Raw genomic sequence first — 20,636 nt, 5'->3', positions numbered from 1 at the left:
ACCCACCGCCACCCCCAAAAATGCCCCCTGAAGAAGGAGCCGAACAGGCTCCGAAACGTCGGGCTAATAAAATTCATTTATTGGGTTGGAGTAAGTCTCAATATGGTAAAAGAGCCAACTAATGCTCCTTTCAAGTGGTTTGGAACGTTCGTATTGCGGACACCAGGCTATCAACAGTAGTCTAGCCAACGAATGTCTCTGTAGCCAGAGTTTTCAGAAGTGCACTTATCTTTGTTAAGGCAGTGTGGAAGACAACTTTCTTTGTGAAAACGCCGGCTCCTCAGATTTTTTTTTTTTTTTTTTACCAGTCTAGGCCCCTTTATGGGTCTGCGTCGTTGGGAAGTTACGCTCTGTCTGAATCATCACCGACAGGGGAGCAGTCACTCACAGGCAGCGTGGGTCGTGGCCGCAGAAGTAAGGCACCATCAGCGACCGGTGCGGCTGACCTTCCGCGAAGCAGCAACCGTCGCCACCTCGCTGCACGCACTCCTCGAACGTCTGCGGTACGAGAGAAAGGCAGCGATTCAGCCATATTTAGGTGAGCTTTATCAGTGTGCGGCAGTCGGCTTGCTTATGAGACTGAATTTGTTCAGTGCGGGTGCATGCAGGGCCCCAGAAAAAAGGTTACAACAAACATATAAGGCCCTGCAGAATCACAAGGCGAATTAAAGCGAATCAGTTTCTTTAGAGCACTTGAAGTAAGAATTGTAGTTGCCTGTAACTAAATACATACTTTACAACGTAGCCCGTATATGAGTGGCCCGTTGGGAACTTCGACGGCGAATAGCGCTTTCGAGTACTTGTAAAGAAAATCTTACAAATGCGGTTATTCATGTACGTACGTTTAATTCGCCAGAGCAATTGGTCATAATGTCCCCCTGTTTCCATTTCGGTAAATTTGGTCTCACTTGCGTTCATAGTTTTCCCAAGGCAGTGAAATACATTCTGCGTTGTTCGTAAAGAAATAATTTTAAATAACTTTGAGAACAAGATGTTAACTCTGGGTTTATTCGTTCACGTTTCCAAGGCTTTCGATTCGGTTAACTATGAAACCCTATCTTCAAAATTAAACCATTATGGCAATCGCGGGATTCCTCTTAAACTTTTGAAATTATATTTTGAGCACAGACGGCAGTGCGTCGCAATTGGATCAATACTTTCATCAGCAAGATAACTAATACAAGGCGTTCCACAAGGAAGTGTACTCGGACCGATTTTATTTAACATTTATATTAATGGCATAACGAATATTAGTGAACATGCACAATTCATAGTCTATGCGGATGATACTAGCCTCTTTTTCAGATCAGTTGATATTGCGCAACTTACAAATATGGCAAATAACACATTAAACTTATTGCAAAAGTGGAGTAATCTAAATTTATTAGCAATTAATGCGAATCAAACTAAGGCTGTGGTGCTTACGCCACGAAGAAAACCAGAAAACTGCAATACTGTTCTTTACCTCGGCACAGCAAGGATAGAATTAGTTGATAATGTCAAAACGTTAGGCGTAATTTTTAACAAACATTTAATTTGGTATACACATGTTGAGCGTATTATGTCCACTTTGGCGAGAGCATGTGGCATAATCTGTCGATTACGGCACATACTGCCCTCTAAGGTAAAACTGATGTTATATAACAGTATCTTCCTTTCACATGTTAGCTATTGTAATCTAGTGGGGGTACGACATCGCAAGCAAACATACGAATCTTAAAAGCATTACAAAAGAAAACTGTCCGACATGTTGTTAACGCACCATTTGATGCACATACACTCGAGATATTTCGTGCTCTTAATGTGCTTCCTATTGAATATTTTTATGATTATAACCTAGTCTTAAAAACTAAAAAAAATATTTTCGCTGTAACAACAACGTTTTCATAAACTTGTGCAACTTAGTCAAATCAAGGGAAGCATTAGATCAATTCAGAAAACAGAGCCAGTGGGTTTTACCTTTCACAAGAACTAATTATGGTTTCCAGCGATTGCAGTGCCAGGTGCCGAGAATATTAAACGTGATACATGCTTCTCATACCGAACTAAATGCTATTACGAGAAAGGCACTGAAAGAAAATTTGATTAATAATGGTCAAATTTTATAAATAACATTTGCAATTTTTTTCTTTTTCTTTCTTTTTCATGTTATTTTTTAGCATGTTCCAAATCTCTCTTTTCCATCGTTCCGCATTTCTTCTTTTTTGTTCCGCTGTACATTGCCGTTACATTCTGAGTTAAATTGTTGGTATTTTTTAATGTGTATTTTTTTCAGGTGTTGCTTGTCATTTGTACATGATCTTTTTTCCTCCACTTTTTCTGGATATAGATGTGTGCCTACATGTACAGATGCAAATATGTATAGATGCTGAGTTGGCGTAGATAGGCATATGAATATATGTATGTAAGTGTTCTGATGTGAATATCAATATCTGTACAATATAAAATTGTTTTGTACATATGTAACAGATTCTCTTTGTCAATTTGCTGCAACTGTTCGTCAAAGACAGGGGACAGGAACCCCGTCAAGCTGCGATTGTGCAGCTTTTTGTTCCTGCCCTTGCCTTTTGTTTTGCTGCAGGAAGGAAAATGCGAAATAAATTTGAAAGTTATCCGTTAAAGTACACTTTTTACGCTCTGGATAACGCGCATACGTATTTACTATTAAACCACGATTTGTCCGGGAACTTTTAACTTCGCGTGCATTTTAGCTATAATGTTCTCCTAGTTTCGAGTATGATATACACAGGGTGCGTTGTTTAGTTCACCAATTGCATCGAGGAAGCGTACTACGAACCTGATATAACGTATAGCAAAAGTGAACAAATAAAGTTAGAGTTCAGAATATATTCCCTGCACTTCTAACTAGGCCAAGAACGTGAAACTTCCCTCACAGGTTTATGTTTACACTATCTTCATTTCCACCACATGTAATGTAGATGTAACTTGCAGTTATTCCGGGATATTCAGAAGCAGCACTGATAACGGCAGTAAGACACTTGCGAACACTTGTTTTAACTTTCTTTTCAAACAGTCTCGTTTATTCACACGTATTTAACTTGGCGCTTTGGTTTGGCATAGCATTATCTGTAAATTTGTTAAATTGTGTACACGCGTACATTCACTCACGTCAAAAGAAGGAAAGAGAGGTGGAAAGAGAGAGAAAAAGAAAGTGTAGGTAGCCTATGGATACAGACACGCGTACATTCAGTGGCGACCACAAGGGAGAGGCGTGAGAAATATAATATGCAAAGACGCAGCCATCAGAATGCAGAGGAGAGGAGGTCACAAGTTACCGTAGAGCGTGCAAGGGGTCGCAGCTGACAAAAAAGTTTTCTCTTGTTCTTTGTCGGAAATTACTGCAACTTTTGTGATACTACGAAGACGGTCAATACACCCCCACCTGGTTATCTGACACCGATACTTTGACCTCCAGTAACGTCAGAGTTCCGCTAACTGCATTATTTGTACCGGTGGTAAAGGATCCCCTTCGCCTAATGCCTACCTGTGGCAGGTTTTGTCTTCCGCCGAAAATTCTAAAGAAAATAATCCGAACCCAGCCACACCAATGGGCACCAAAATAGGTCCGAATTACGCCAACGTATTCATGCGCATACTGGAACCGGAGTTCCTTGAGAGCTGCGCGTTAAAAACAGCGTGTTACAAGAGTTTCATATACAACGTATTCCTTATCTGGTCCCACAGCTAGAAAGAGTTACTTAAGTTCATTTCTGAGTTCAGTGCAGCTTTGAAGTTCATCATCAGCCTAGTTACGCCCACTGCAGGGCAACGGCCTCTCCCATACTCCTCCAACTACCCCGGTCATGTGCTAATTGTGGCCATGTTGTCCCTGCAAACGTCTTAATGTGATCCGCCCACCTAACTTTCTGCCGCCCCTACTACGCGTCCCTTCCCTTGGAATCCAGTCCGTAACCCTTAATGACCATCGGTTATCTTCCCTCCTCATTACATGTCCTGCCCATGCCCATTTCTTTTTCTTGATTTCAACTAAGATGTCATTTACCCGCCTTTGTTCCCTCACCCAATTCGCTATTTTCTTATCCCTTAACGTTACACCTATCATTCTTCTTTCCATAGCTCGTTGCGTCGTCCTCAATTTCAGCAGAACCCTTTTCGTAAGCCTCCAGGTTTCTGCCCCGTACGTGAGTACTGGTAACAGACAGCTGTTATACACTTTCCTCTTGAGGGATAGTGGCAACCTGCTGTTCATGATTTGAGAATGCCTGCCAAACGCACCCCAGCCCATTCTTATTCTTCTGGTTATTTCAGTCTCATGATCCGGATCCGTGGTCACTACCTGCCCTAAGTAGATGTATTCCCTTACCACTTCCAGTGCCTCGCAACCTATCGTAAACTGCTGTTCTCTTCCGAGACTGTTAAACATTACTTTAGTTTTTTGTAGATTAATTTTCAGACCTACCCTTCTGCTTTGCCTCTCCAGGTCAGTGAGCACGCATTGCAATTGGTCTCCTGAGTTACTAAGCAAGGCAATATCATCAGCGAATCGCAAGTTGCTAAGGTATTCCCCATCAACTTTTATCCCCAATTCTTCCCACTCCAGGTCTCTGAATACCTCTTGTAAACATGCTGTGAATAGCATTGGAGATATCGTATCTCCCTGTCTGACGCCTTTCTTTTTGGGGATTTTGTTGTTTTCTTTGTGGAGGATTACGGTGGCTGTGGAACCGCTATAGATAGCTTCCAGTATCTTTAGATATGGCTCATCTACACCCCGATTCCGTAGTGCCTTCATGACTGCTGAGGTTTCGACGGAATCAAATGCTTTTTCGTAATCAATGAAGGCTTTATATAAGGGTTGGTTATTGTTCATATAGGAGGTTGTGGCCAAGTACTGCACCAGGGTGGCCAATCCTGCTCTGGTAAGAGAGTGCGTTACCGGTTCTGGTCACCGGGATCAGGCCGCACTCCAGGCCTGTTTGTGCAAGTTAGCTGAGTTAATTTTGCAGGACGTGACAACGTCTCTGAGATTGGTCTGTATACCACCCGCGGAAGTTGAAGAACAATTTGCCGCATTTTCTTGCTCTGTAAAAGTTTGACACGATGTTTCCGGACGACACGATTTATGTTAGGAGTTGACGCTGTATACGTGATGCTGTAACTGCTAGTTAATCCGCTAAACTGAGGGAGCTGATTTGCTGTGGATGAGCGCACGACGATCCAGGTTGCATCGGGGTTTTCAAGGCTTGACCAAGGTTTTTGAATCGCGTGGCTGATAACAGGGAAGATAACGCTGGCCTAGTAAGTCGTTATGGAGTTGTTGACAGTTCGATGTAAAGTCGTCTTTCTTTCAAGGCGTACCCGCCTGAAACGAAGAGCTTGGCTAAGCGGGAGTGCTATTTTACGATGTTTTAAATGGTTACTATAGAAATTTTAGCTGTGGTGTTTATCGGTTTAACTGATGTGACAAGCTTGTATATATGTCTGCTTCAGACCACGGTCAGGCTGGACGTGTGTCGAGTGAGCTCCTTAACAACACAGTGCAATGTGGTGAATGCGGCTTAAATCATCGATGCGGGACCTCGAAGAGGTGCGACGTAATGACTAACGAATTTCTCTAGCATTTAGTGCTAAACTGCTAGTAAATTTTCTTTAATACGGCGCGAGTGGGCCTAGCAGGAAGTCCACCTGACCCAGCCTGACCCAACAGCGTTTACATGCACCTAGTCAAGCGGTTTAGGAGATTGAACCCAACCTTTGCATAAGGCCTGACCACGGAGGAAGAAACATTCAGGAGTGGAAACTACGCTGTTTGCGGTGACCAGAAACGGTCCCAAGCCCGCGGAGCCACTATCATGCTGGCAGCCGAGAAAGAAATTACCGCCTCTTCAGTTGCCAAGGCAACCGGTCGCGCGTGTTGCTTGCGTTCGGCCCCCGCGCGCCTGGCACAAGTTCTACTGAAGGTAGGGCAGTCACGCGCGCCTCTTTAGGGCTGGTAGCCTGGACAGCGATCGGTGCTACGCCTCAACCATTTGAGCACAGTAAAATGTAAAACGCATTCTTTTGGCTGACCGCTATGATTAGGTAACCTGTAGCTTGCGGTTGCACGCGGCCCTGTTGTTTCACCCACGCGATGACTTTGACTGGATGGCTGTAAGCGCTGCTGGCATTCGTCGAAGGCAAACACGCCTTCGATTTCTTTGAGCATATTACCAGGATGATTTCCTCAAGCTCATGGGCCTCACACACTGTGTGAACATCGCTGATGTTCACCACCGTTCATGTTCCTGGCTTGTCGTATATGCTCATTCTTGATCTTCTAACAGTAGCATGACTGATATTTGATGACGCTTCCCAGTGAGTGCGCTTCTTTTTAGGGGTGTCAAAGATGCTGGAGACGGAAGAAAGATGCAGGGAACGGCCTCTGGACGCAGTCCAGGTTTCTTGTCGGGTGGTCCAGGATTACCTCGCCTCTAAATTCGCCGCAATGTTTATCGCGTATCATCATGTTGCTCGTGAAGTGCTTCTCACAGACGTAATATCTGCATGTGAGCTGGCGGCCGTCCCCAGGAATCGCCGCAGCCCTTGGTTGCAGACTTTCAAGGTCATTTGGAGCTTTGATTAGCCTCACCTTTTCCTTCCAAAAATTGTACTCGGTGTTGCAGTTTTCAACGAAACACTTGCGTCCCATCTTACGCTAGCAAATTCCGAAGAAGGGCATTTGCACGTAGCAGCGCTGTTAGTATTACGGTCCTCTAACAGACAACGACAAGAACTATTGGTGTTTGACTTGTAAGGGCGCACAAACATAACGTTACGGCGTGCCCGCTGAAGCGAACGTCCGTGTCGTCTGCTTGTCGTCTGGTTTGAGCGGAAGACGCAGGTGCCGCCGAAGAAAGCGCCCGAGAGAGAGAGAGAGAAAAACATTTATTGAATTATAAAATGGAATTCTCGCGGATCGAGGTCTTCTCTTCTTCACGCTGTCTTCTCGTCGAAGGGAAGCCTCTTCAGCACGGGTGGTCGCTCAGTGCAGGGCTCCACTGAGTTTGGCCGCGTCCCTAGCGTGCTCCACCATCCTTCTTTGGACGGCGAGTTCGCAGCTGACGAGCCGGCTCTCCCAATGCTCCGCACTCGGGGGTTTATGATCGCGGAATGCGTCGTTTCGTTCGCACTCCCAAGTTATGTGATAGAGTGTGGGTGTAGCCCCGCACCAGGGGCAGGTGTCCCTAACTGCGTTGGGAGCATCTTGTTGAATATGAAAAGGTTGGGGAAGGTGTTTGTCTGGAGCCTACGCCAGCCCGTTGCTTCCTCCTTCGTCAACGCTTTATGGGGCGGTGGGTACTTGAATCTAGTCCCCCTGTAGTGTTGCAGTAATTCCGAATAACTGTCACTGAGGATCCCGGCGTAACTAGCGCGGTACTCCTGCTGCTGCCCAGCCCGGAATCTATTAGCTCGAGCTAGACCGTCCGCCGCCTCGTTACCCCTTATGCCCTCGTGTCCAGGTATCCAGATCAGATTGTGTTTGATTTTCGCCTCCTCCGAGGGGTTACCCCCTCTGAGGATCCTAAGGGCAGTTTTGCATATTCTGCCCCTCATGTAGTTGCGACAAGTCTCTTTCGAGTCTGTGAGAATATTTAGCGATTTATTCTCCCTATATCCTTGCATCGCCGCCAGCGCCACGGCGATTTCCTCGGCTTCAGCTACGCTCCGTATCTCGGCTGAGACGCACGAGACAAGCTTTTCCTCCTCGTTCATTACTAGCGCGATGGCCTTTGCCTCGCTTCCTATTACACTTATGCTCGCGTCCGTGAAGAGAGTGTTCTCTTCTCTAGCCACTGTCTTTTCTATGTATTCTGCCCTAGCTTTCCTTCTGCCTTCGTGGAGCCTGGGATCCATGTTCTTCGGTATAGGCTTTACGTGTACGGTTTTCCTAATTCCCGCCGGTACCGAGCTGTACGCCCGGGCATCTGTTTTTTTTTTTTTCGCTACGGCTTGCATGATGCGCCGCAAGGTGCCGCCACTGCATGCGCCCCCGTCGGCGTATGCTATTTTTGTGACTTTATCTGGTTGCCCGCGCGTGCCCACGCTGACGGGAGTTTCAACTCCTATATATTCTTCCTCCGTGGGCCTGACCAAACTCGACTCTAAGCTCGCTCTGGCCGACCCGCTAGCGTTTACTGAAACCCGACAACCGGTTTTTGGCCCAACAAGCTGACTAGAGCCGACCTAATCGTGTTCATGTAAAGTTATTCAGAGAGATGCCGTCTGGCGTAACCATAGCGAAAATTCAAGCAAGCAACCCACCTCGCGCAGCCAGCGCGGCGGCACCTTGCGTAGCGTGGGATCACGCCGGCGTGCGGCGATGGCCCGGCTGTAGTAGAAGGACGAGGCGATCCGATCTACCGGGTCCCGGACCATGTTGATGTACGTAGGGTTCGCATGGCAGAACCTGTTCCATGAAAAACAACTGTTAGAAATAGTTTCATGTGTCGCTTGATGCCGATACCTTGCCCACGGACAAAAGAAAAGCTCAAGCTCCGAAAGCGGACCGAACCAAAAGTGCAGCCCTACCGACCAGCACATGAATTACTGGGTGGTGCAAAAAACGGCATGCGATTTCAAGATGTTTTCTTACGCATACAAGTGACAGATATTAATAAATGGGAAATGAAACATGTACCCAAACGTAGCTAAGTGCTACAAAGGAAACATATATACGGGTTCCTCGAAAGAAAAGCTTCGCAGTTGAAGAAAGAATTCATCCCGGACCAAGACGAATTTTTCTCCAACTACGAAGCTTTTCTTTCGAGGAACCCGTATGCGTTTCCTTTGTAGCATTTAGCTACGTAGGGGTGGATGTCTCATTTTCCCTTTATTAACTGCTTCTCTCCAGCTTTCGGGTTTCCACAGAACTATTACGTCAAGTGACAGATATCTTTTTCGTTTTTTCAGATAACTAGGGCAGCAATATGAATTTCCATATCTCCTATGCAAACTTCTAATAATATGCTCTCTGAGAAAATGATGCCACAAAGATGTTTGAGTAGAACTTGTTGTAGGGTTAGTTAGCCGATGTCATTTAACAATTGTAGGATGCTTAAGCTTCGCCTTCAAAAGTGGAACGCGATAGCGTTATCGCACGCCGTTCGTACCGCCCGCTCACTCGCTCGACATGCTCTTGAGTCACACAAAGACATAGTTTTCATATACAACACTTCTAAGTCCACAGCACAACTTCTTTCTTATTATTTGTTCCAGGAGCACCACGCAGACGCATGACTCCTCGCCAGCAGCACGGCACACTTCGTATGGGACGCTTTCCTACCAGACGCGCTACGGCGCAGCGATCACGTCAGAGGCGTCGCGCATCGGACGGGGCACCAATGAATCGCGCTGTGAGCGGAAAGAGTAGCCGCGTCGCCTAAACACGAGGGTTCGAGTGACGCACGCTGGAAGTTGGAAGGGGAGAGAGCGAGAAAGCTTATTAAACGCAAGGGTAATGGGGCATCCTCGCAACGGTCCCTGCACGGCCTCAATGCGCTCAAACGAGACGAAGGGGAGAAGCGGGCGAGTGGCGCGCCATCGGTCGGGGCAGCGCCGTACATTGCGTGGAGGGGGTCTTCTGTGTTTGCCGCGAGATGGCTCTGCGTGTGTGGCTAGCGCAGATGAGATGTAGCGGAAACGTACTTCGCTACTCGTTTAATTGCGACTGAAAAGATTTTGCGCCATAAAACAACACACAAAAGAAAGACGACGACACCACAGGCGCTGCTTCAGCTGTTTAATGAGGTTGAAAGCACTCGACATATATAGCCCTCCAAAACACCGCGCATGCGTACAAGGCAACATGGAGTACAAGGTTTTATCAGAGTAGGCGCGATAGAAACTTCAGCTCAGCATCGTAAAGAAAAACCGATGTATCACTAACACAGTTCGGACCCGCTTTCTTGATGTAGGAGGCTTCCAATGTTTCACGCGATGTCTGATGCCTGCCTCTACCCAAAACCGTCGCATGGTGGAACTGCGACTTCTGTAATTTACATGCTCATAATTACCGATATACACCGCAGTATGACTTTCTACGGCACATTTCTAAGGCAAAACCGTATTCACTAGAGGCGCTTTTGTCGCGATTGGAGCCATCGAACTCATGGCTGAGTGGTATCGTCTCCGTCTCACAGTCCGGAGACCCTGGTTCGATTCCCACTCAGCCCATCTTGCAACTTGTTTCTATTTATGAGTTGCCTTCCCGGATTTTTCGCTCACGGCTAACGCCACCAACGCCGAAGACACCGGCTTTTCTGCGACACGAGCTCCTTAACGATGTCGCGTTAATACAAATTGAGCGTGTATCAAACCTACCTTGTAAATGTTACAAGACAGACAACCCATTTGCGGTTGTGCTTCCGCGCCCAGAAGCATTGTTAAAACCCTTCTGTTCTTTGCTGCTTTTGCTTGGTGGCGACATTGAAGAAAATCCGGGGCCTAACAAGGCTATTGCGGAACTAATTCAGATGGCCAAAGAGAGAAATTAGCGCAGTATTCGGATCGAATCTAACCAATCCAGTATGTCACAGGCAATGGCGGATCTTAAGATTTCCCACGAGGCGGTTTCTGGTGCTGTAACTGACATCACCGTGCGGTTGCAAACTGTAGAAAATAGGGTTAACGATCTTCCAGATCAGCAGCGAGAACTAAGACACGTAAATCGCTAAATCCCTTAAAACAATAGGCGGCTCAGCAGCGAGCCCGCCTTGACGAAGCCGAAGATAGGTCTCGCCGGAACAACTCGCTGTTTCACGACGTATTGGGCAATTCAGATGAGAACGCCCGCCAGTATGAAGAAAAACTTATCGCTATCGCCTGTGACAGGCTGGATACATATCATCTAAAGACATAGCACCTGCGCATTGAATAAGCAGATATGTAGCAGGCAAAGATCGGTCACTCATTGCTAAATTTTCTTGCTACAAATCAAAAGCACTCTTTATTCTCTGAGCGGTCTGCCTTGCGGGGTACTGTCATCAGCATTACTGAATGTTTCTCCGCACCAACTCGCCATGCTCGTAAAAAAACTGGTGGAATTCGGCCTTCGTCTAAAAACGCCTTTTTCTAACCCGCCGTGGTTGCTCAGTGGCTATGGTGTTACGCTGCTGAGCACGAGGTCGCGGGATCGAATCCCGGCCACGGCGACCGCATTTCGATGGGGGCGAAATGCGAAAACACCCGTGTACTTAGATTTAGGTGCATGTTAAAGAACCCCAGGTGGTCGAAATTTCCGGAGTCCTCCACTACGGCGTGCCTCATAATCAGAAAGTGGTTTTGGCACGTAAAACCCCATAATAAAAAAACGTCTTTCAAACTGCGGTACAAAAGGCTATATGCAAACAAAAAGTGTTACACGTATGATGCTTCCGAGAATTCCGTCTGCGAAACACCTTCCTTACACTCCGACACCACTTCTTCAAGTACTGATGCCCTTTCCCCGAGGGTGACCCGCTCAGGCCGTACCTATTCTGCCGCTAGCTAGGACAGTGCGAGGGGTGGTGGCACCCCGTCAGTGCTTTCCGTGTTTTCTGCGAATGTTCGCAGTCTTATCCCGAAAAGAGACAATCTAAGCGCCTTAATTAATGACACAGATACTGATATAATATTGCTGACTGAAACTTGTCTATCTGACAAAATTTCAACCCGTGCACTTTTTCAGTACGAGAAAAGATTCACCGTATATCGTCGTGACCGCGCTGAGAGAACGGGTGGCGGTGTCCTCAATGCCGTGAATGAATGCTTTGAATGCACCCTTTTGAACATTCCATGTAATTTAGAAATAGTGTGGTGTTGTGTAACCATTTTCTTTTTTTGGAAAGATGGTTTTTGGAATTTGTTACCGCCCGCTTAACTCCAACAGCTCTTTTTGCGAGGCAATTCATGATTGCCTAAGCCAGATTTCAGCCCGATTTCGCGGTATACCAGTTTTCTTTTCTAGGCGATTTTAATTTTGCATCAATCCAACGGTCTCATGTATGTCCGCTAGGAGAACCCGCTTCCACCGAAACTAGTAGCTTCCTAGCCACATTCTTGGATTTCAAGTTATCGCAACTAGTCCGTCTTCCTACACGTGTTACTTCTACGACAGCATCCTTACTAGATATGATACTAACGTCATCACCTGAAATTGTATCAACAATAACTCACCTACCAGGGCTTAGCGATCACGACGTTATACATTTTTCTATCTCTGTACCAAGTGCTAAAAGAAATAAGCGCTTTAAGCTTATCAGGAATTATAATAAAGCTAGCTTTGACGCTATCAACACCGATCTTTCTTCCTTCCTCGACAGTTTTTATATATCTTACACCGACACATCAGTTGGAGAATTGTGGGCATCATTCAAAGGTAAAGCAATGCATCTAATAAACAAATACATTCCCTTAAGAAATGTTTATCAATCATCTAACGCGCCGTGGTACACTGGACACCTTAACCGACTATCTAACAAAAAAGGCATACATTTCCGTGCTGCAAAACAATCGTCAACTACTGACAAGTGATCCGCTCATGCAGTCGCAGCAAAATCTACTCCAATGCTTTAAAAGAAACTAAATTTAATTTGTATAACACCACGCTTCCATCGTTACTCAGAACGAATACAAGACGCTTTTGCGATGTCGTGAATAGCCGCGACAGTCAAGGTATAAGCCTTACTAATGAATTAGGTGAGATAATCCCAAGCCGTTATTGCACGTTTACACTTAACATCGCTTTCACCCATTCATTTTGCCCCACTCACTCTGGCAGCTCTCCACCATTCATAGTATCTAGTTTCCTTCCAATGGAAGCGATATTACTCGACTCATCTGGTATCTGCTCTGTTATTAACAATCTAAAGAGATCCTCCTCGTGCGGTATTGATAGCATTACGCCCAAATTTTTGCCGGGTACTACCGAATATAGATTAATTATATTAAACTTGATTTTTACAAAATCTCTGAGTAATAGCTCCTTGCCCAGAGATTCGAAAAAAGGCAAGGTGATCCAACTTCACAAGTCTGGCGACACCCATAAGCCATACAACTACAGACCTATTTCCTTGACATCAGTACCATGTAAAATATTTGAACACATAATTTTTTCCCATCTTGTCAACTTTTTGGAATCAAACCGGTTTTTTCATAACAGTCAACATGGGTTCCGTAAGTCTTCTCATGCGAAATACAGTTATTAACATTTTGTAGCTATCTCAATACTTTTCTAGACCCTGGCTTTATAGTAGACTGTATATATTTAGATTTTGCAAAAGCCTTCGATAGATTTAACCACCACGTACTCCCACTGAAACTCGGCCAGCTAAATATTGATCCCCTGGTCTTCAACTGGATTCGGGTGTTTCTTTCTAACCGTACACAATACGTGAGCATTATTGATAATGATTCTCCTGAAGTTCCGGTCGGTTCAGGGGTACCTCAAGGCTCTGTTTTAGCACCTTTACTTTTCCTAATTGATATCACTGATCTTCCTAACCAAATTGCAAGTTCCGTTTGCCTATTTGACTATGTCATATACCGCAAGATTGAAAGCACTAACGATACTTTAACAATCCAGGATGATCTCAATAACACTGCAGCATGGTGCAAGCTTTGGCTAATGGAACTAAACACTTCTAAATGCAAAACAATGATAATTTCCCGTAACCAGTCAGCTTGCCCTGCCTACATACTTAATGATACTCCCCTTGGCACAGTACTTTTTTACAAATATCTCGGTGTGCATATTACTAGCAATCTTTCATGGGAAAGGACACATTGAATACATCACGTCGAAAGCTAACCGCATGCTTGGCTATCTCAGACGTAACCTTTCTTTAGCTCCACCGAAACTAAAACAACAACTCTAAGCCACTTATGTCAGACCTAACCTCGAATACGCATGCTCAATATGGGACGCTGGGCATGTTACTCTAATAAATATCCTTGAAAGTGTGCCAAATCGATTGGTCCGTTTCATTCTTAACAATTATCACTGTACTTCTAGCATTACTAACATGAAACTTGCTCTTGGCATTCCCCTTCTCTCTTCGCGAAGAAGATTATCTCGTCTCTCCCTCTTTCACAAAATCTACTATCATAACTACGAGCTCAAGTCCCGATACACTACACCCGCATCTTATGTCTCCGCACGTGTCGATCATCGCTTCAAAGTTCATGTACCTGCGCAGCCGCACAGTCACCTACTCATACTCATTCCTGCCGAGAACATGTCTCCAGTGGAACCACCTGCCAGCATCACTAGTCGCTATCACAGATAGAGACCGTTTACGCAGAGCACTAACAAACGAATTATAAGCCTACTTCAAAACTGGGTCACTAGCGCGTTGCCACCTATTGCTATCGTTTTCTTTCATTGCTGTTATTCCGTGTTTTCATTTTTCTGTTCTTGTTACTTGATTTTTAAGTATTTATTTTTGCTTTGTTAGTTTTGTGCTCATTTACCTGTGGCTATATTTTCTTTCCGGTATAACTGCTATTCACTTCTTCTTGTATTTATTTTATATGTGCTGATATACTAACGATCCTCCCCTCTGAAAGCTTTTTGTAATCCCTGAGGTTAGTAATAAATAAATAAATACAGGAGACGAGAGCTAAATGTTTATTCTTGCAGCACGCATCCTGTGTGTACAAACATACTGCATACTGCATATTTATTTCTTTCGAGGTATTCCTCATGTCACTCATGCAGCTACAAATAGTAACCGCATGGCATTTCAAACGTACTTCGGCAGCTTTCATAGCAGCGAAGCCCCAACCCATCTTATTTCTATGTCATACGGCGACACGAAGACGTCACTGATATATGCGTTGCCTTTCTGCCTAATGAAGAAAAACGACGTTTAGTTTTTCACTCGTTATAGCATTCTTGCTATTGCCTAATATACGCAGCTTCTCAACTCGTGGCTCGCATAGGCATGTGGACATATGCTCGCTTAAACGTACAAGTTTTTAATTTTTTACCCTGAGAGCATGTTCCAGACCACGATGGCTAGCACCCCGTTTTTCCGACGTAACATTCCACAGGTCAAGCGTATTTCGTACGCAACTCCAGTCAAACTATACTCTAAATTGGAGCTATAGTCCATAAATGCTTTCAAAATAACGCAAAAGACGCGACAAGCGTGTGCTGACCTGCTGACCACTTTGCATACGGCCTTGCATGCTTTTCTTTGTTAGATAGTGTTTGTTGGTTTGATCATCATTCTGAGGTTCGAGGGCACAGCCTCAAGCGTTCAGCCGCCGTGGTGGCGCTGTGGCTTTGGCGTTGCACTGTTCTTTCGAGGGCGCGGGATGAAATCGCGGCCGTGGCAGCTGCATTTCGATTGGGGCGACATGCGAAAGCACCCGTGTACCGTGGGTTGGATGCACGTAAAGAACCCAACTGCGGCTCTTTTACCACCTTGGGTTCTTTCATCGTCATCATCATCAGCCTGGTTACGCCCACTGCAGGGAAAAGGCCTCTCCCATGTTGGAAAAGTATGGGCGAGGCCTTTGCCCTGCAGTGGACGTAACCAGGTTGATGATGAAAGAGCCCACGGTGGTAAAAGAGTCGCAGTTTCGCCTTAAAGGGGAAGCATCAATTGCGATAGCAAATTATTAGACAGCTATATGAAGTAAGAATAGTAGTTTTATCGGCCGTATAAGCTTGTAAACATTCGCTTACTAACTAAATTAACAAGCATGGTGTCGCGCGCGGACAAGCAAGCGTGAACACATCTCACTCGCTAACCGCGGAAACTCGCTGTCAAAACGCTGGAGTGATGAAGCACGGCAGCAGCAGCGAGCGAATTGATCTCTATGCTGCCTCTCGCTTCAACGCGAACTAAGCGGCGAAAGCACAGCGCACACAAAGCTATCAACACTGCCCCTTTCGCAAATCGCTTTCAGGCCACCAGCAGCCAGAGTAGAAGGCCTCTTTTCTGCCTGCGATTCCTCGGTGTATTGCGCGCGACAAAAGATGGCGTGCTTCCTCCCTGCTTTTTTCCCTTGCGCGCGCGAGATTGAGCCACCATCGTTGGCGCATCCGCACAAGTTTTCACTGGCACAAACAGCATGTGGCACGGTGCAACGACGTAATCACCCTTTGACTTAATGCAGAACATGACGGCGACACCGACGGCGACAGCAGGAATGCGCCTGAAATTCCCTCAGAATTGCCATCCCAATAAAATTACCCGGAGTTCCCCACTCTGGCCTGCATCGTGACCACATCTTGGGTCCAGAGTGCAAAGGAAAATCTTCTAAATGCCGGGCAGGCTCAACACCTTCTTAGAGTTGCGGGCTATACGTCCCGTAAATAATGCATCACCTTAGGCTTTATGCTGTGGCAGTCGGCGTCCGCCTTTCAATTTTTTTTTTTTTTTTTTTTTTTTGTACAGCGCCCTTGACCATTTCAAAAAAGCCTGTTTGCTTTTGGAGTGAGTGTCGAGTTCGAGCACTCATCCCTTTTCAGGCGACATACCTGGTTGTCGAAGTTATTCTGCGCATGATACAGAGACGACTTGCAGAACGTTCTACTGTGTCCCTCTCACTGACTTACGTTATTAAGCTGGGTCCTTTTTAACACGGGGGCACGGCCTGCCGTGCGACACCGTGACTGAACTCGTGCACCCCTCGGGCTGCCCTTCACGACACAGGACACTTCTATGTGCGCTCCTGACATTCGCCGAGGCTGTCGGCCTCGCCGGCCGCCTTTAGCTCCATCCCATTTCCGCGGCGTGCTGATGTTTCTGGTGCTCTTTCTCTCCCCCTACTTTCATTCCCTACCCCCTGTGCAGCGCGGTTCAGGTGTCCTCTGCTGAGAGACAGTTACTGCGCTGCACTTTACCCCAACCTTTCCTTCCCATCATCAAGAATCTCCTTCTCTCTTAACACGGCGCCAACCGACATCGCAACAATTATCTCGGGGTCCCAAAAATTGGCAGTTTCGCCCGAAAGGCGAATCACTGACTGCAATGTTTAGCCTTGCGCTTCAAATTCTCGGACGGTGTTCTAACTATGCGTGGGTCCTACTGATGCGGACGCAATATGCGCGGGTGTGCCAGAATTTTGGACACCATGAAAAGCTTTAACATACCATTTACGGCCTGTGATGCAATCGAGCAGGCGCCACTACGCGGCCCGTGCAGAGCCGCTGCAGTAAAATACGTCACTTTAAGGTTCGATCACTCATATCGTTGGGGACTCAATATACTTAATAGTTTGAGAAAATTTAAGATAAAGGCATGCACCGGGATTTTTATGTTTCATGACATTTGCTTACGGGCTGCCGTCCGCAAAATGCTGAGGAATGCTTCAGTCAGTAACGTAAGACTTGCTCTGAACAACTTTAGTGATTGAATAGTGTAGCAATACAACCTGCATGTACGGCACGGATCATACAGTATACATATACCTAAATATATGCGTAACCTGACGGCAACGCCGACGGCAAAAATTTTCCTCGACTGTGCTTACAATCCGGCTTTTTTTCACGGCGCCATGGCCTGTTGTGCCATTACCACAAGCCCGGATTCCGAATCTGCAAGATGCAGAATTTATCCTGCGAGCGCCCTTTGGACAAACCCGGGGCTGCGCCGAAAGGCACAGCGCCCTAATTCTCCCTTGACAAGTCAAGATGCTGAGCCGTCAGGCAGTGGTGTCCTCCGGAGAAGCATCGGTGGGCAACATGTTCAAACGTGTCGCCAAGTGCCCGACAGCCCGGCGCCGTACCTCCCCTTGCCTGGAGGTCACCGTGCCCGCCAACTTTGAACGGGGTGGCCAGCGCGGTCGCTGGTTGGACCTCTCGGACGACCGTCGAGTGCTCACTTTGTATTGGGCCGTTTGAGTGACAATGGTTTCTGGGGGCTTATAGGCCGCGGCGCGCCGCCTGGAAAACCGGATCCGCCGACCCACCGGGAGCACAGTGCCGCTCTCGACTGGAGTGAGATGTGTCACGCGTTTTCGCCGGACGTCGCCGTGCGGGAACAGTCGCGTTTGCTGTGAGCTCTCGGCCCCAGTGCCGATCCCTTCATGTCCTGTATAATGACCTGTATATAGTGTATAAAGTCCCTTTTATTAATCTCACCGACGCCTGACTCGGAGTCTTCGCTACCAACGCTCTGTCACGAAACGGGTGACGAGCGCTACGGGACCACCTCAAAGTCGTAATAGTGGTGGCACCGGTGCAAAGTCGTAACAGGCCTATGCGCCCTACCCTAAAGGATTAGCCGCGAGATGTTTTGGAAAGGACGCGCGCGCGGCCGCGCGGCCAGATATGGGGGAAAGTACCCCGAAAAATAAAGCGTACGGATGCGACCTGCAGCGAACACTTGTGCCGTGTACCGCGCTGGAACTCTACTCGTCTATAGCACTACGTCGGTGCGGCGCCGAAAACGTGCGTAGCTTAAGACGGCACCTTTACTTCAAAAAGAAAAAAGAACGACCACGGCTTCACCCGGAGTGCACCGTGAACCGCGTAGTTGCCGCCTTGCATTGACGACTATCAGATTAATCAATAAATCCCTGCGTTACACTTCGGCGACACTTCAAAAACACCACATCGCTGACGCAGTCTTGCAGCGTCGGCCCTCTCTTGAAGGTGGTGGCAGCGCGCACCTACTCGTTTCAGGCACGGTAACACTGGGTCGATACGAGGCCGACAAGACGCTGACAAGGCGCTGGCGCCAACGATAAGCCGCCTATTCACCACTGTGTCGCTAAGACGAGTTGATCCCAATAGGCCGACAACGACACAACCGAGGGACAGGAGTTCTCGTAGCGAGACGGACTTTCTTGTCGACAGCGCCAACAAAATCAGCATACCGACCATGATCGCTCGACCGAACCCCACGCAATCGGCCGTCGAACTGATAACACGATAGCCACAGCACATTTGCTTGTACATATAATTATTATTCGCGCTCAAAATGCGTTGACATGCCTTCTAAATTGAAATGCACAAGCTTCGGTCCTCTCAAGCCATGCACATAAAGTTTGAGCCAATTTTGACCCTGTTGAGCGAAGGTTGGGTTAGGCCTGGCCCCGTCGAGTTCGTGCACCCCCTACTGATTGACCAGAACTTAAAGAATAAGCAGTTAGGACGAAGGAAAGCGCTCTTATATCTATTTGACGTCAACTACTCTTCACTTCGCACGGCAGCTACACAATAAGCGTGGTGCCAACATCTTGTGCTTTCGTGACCGTTTCCTATTGCTTCCGGTCACATTCGCTACGTAGATGGTGGGCCTGTGCGTGTTGTTATGCTGACGGATTTCTTAATTCCAGAGAAGCACTGTTTACCTCTGCCGATAATGGAAAAGAAGACACAGTGCATTCGGTGCAGGTGCGTAAATTCGCTCGGTTAGCAACGGTGCTAGCGATGGCATACCCATTATCGCGAGTGAACAACGCGCTTTATAAGTGAATGCCTTTGCCGAGCACAGTTTTCTATGCTAATATTTTATGGCACGCGCAAACGGCAAGTGTGATTAAGTTAAACAAAAGCGAGAATCCGTAACAACAGCCTTAATATGTTTGTCTGGATGACAGGTGCCATTGCTTAAGTGGCTGGGCCGCTCACATTGACTCGTCTCGGTGCGAAACAACACGACTCATATGCGCAGATATGTTATGTTATGCTACGTTTTTACATTATTTCACATCAGCGACGCGTCGTTTGCCCAATATCCGAAGCTAACAGCGATCTGAGGCTGTAGATGTCAATCTGAACAAAGCGCCGCTTTGGCAAATCCGACGTGGAAGGCTGCACTCGAAGGCTTCTTGAATATGCGAAATGTTTATGAATGTGTAAAAGGACTACAAAAAGTGATGTGATGTGCCAAGCGCAGATATCAGCGACAACAAACTCCAAGGCAGCCGCGTCGGCGAGAGGAGCTCGGCGTGCTTTTTTCGGCCGCATCGTAAGCGCAAGAGTGCAGTGTGGCCTGTTCACCCAGTAGTCAAAGCGCGAACGTCATGCTGCCCTGGAGAAGCCATTAATGATTAATCGCAATTCACGAAATGCACAACCGACAGGCAATCAACATGGGTGCAGGTAAACCAATCAACCGGCGAAAGCCGCGGCACCCTTCCAAAACGTTTCCAGCGGAGTGCGTCAGAGGGCAACACAAGAACATGGAAAAGGCTGATTGCTACTGAATAAAAAAAAATTGTGCGGTTTTACGTGCCAAAACCATGATCTGAATTTAGACCCCCTGGGGTTCTTTAACGTGCCAGAAAATCTAAGTACACGGGTGTTTTCGCATTTCGCCCCCATCCAAATCTGGCCGCCGTGGTTGTCAATAAAACCCGAGTCCCATTATGCGGCATCCCATGATGAACAGCATGCCTTGTCCAATTTGCTCAAAGCAGCTAGAACTTCAGAATTTGGTCAGCCTGATGGCCATGTCCTATTTAACCATCGAAAAGTCCGTCAACACATCTAAAAGCCCCCAAAGCTCACTGCTAGCCCTCTCCCATGACTGGTGATACTGAGAGAGAAAAATGACACAGAGCATCAAATCAACGCGCAATCCTGAGCTGATCTCTTGTTGCAAAAAAAGCAGCAACCTTTTTAATGGACATCGCCATCAGATTGGCAAAGCTATTGTGAATAAAGTTTCAGCATA

General features: G+C 46.8%; 1 protein-coding gene across 1 annotated transcript in view; it reads right to left on the bottom strand.

Annotated features, from left to right (window-relative positions):
* The window catches only part of LOC126529655 (uronyl 2-sulfotransferase-like), a 150,904-nt gene that overhangs the window by 45,607 nt on the left and 84,661 nt on the right, over positions 1-20,636 (bottom strand). Inside the window, exons 5-6 of the mRNA XM_050177169.2 lie at positions 8,284-8,428; positions 389-498 (exon numbers count right to left, since the gene is read on the bottom strand). Coding sequence (XP_050033126.1) covers positions 389-498; positions 8,284-8,428 — 255 coding nt within the window. The remainder of the gene's footprint in view (positions 1-388; positions 499-8,283; positions 8,429-20,636) is intronic.

This window comes from Dermacentor andersoni, chromosome 9 (assembly GCF_023375885.2).
Source record: "Dermacentor andersoni chromosome 9, qqDerAnde1_hic_scaffold, whole genome shotgun sequence".
NCBI classification, from domain to species: domain Eukaryota; kingdom Metazoa; phylum Arthropoda; class Arachnida; order Ixodida; family Ixodidae; genus Dermacentor; species Dermacentor andersoni.
Note: the sequence above shows the minus strand (reverse complement) of the source record. Positions and strands in the feature narration are given on the sequence as shown.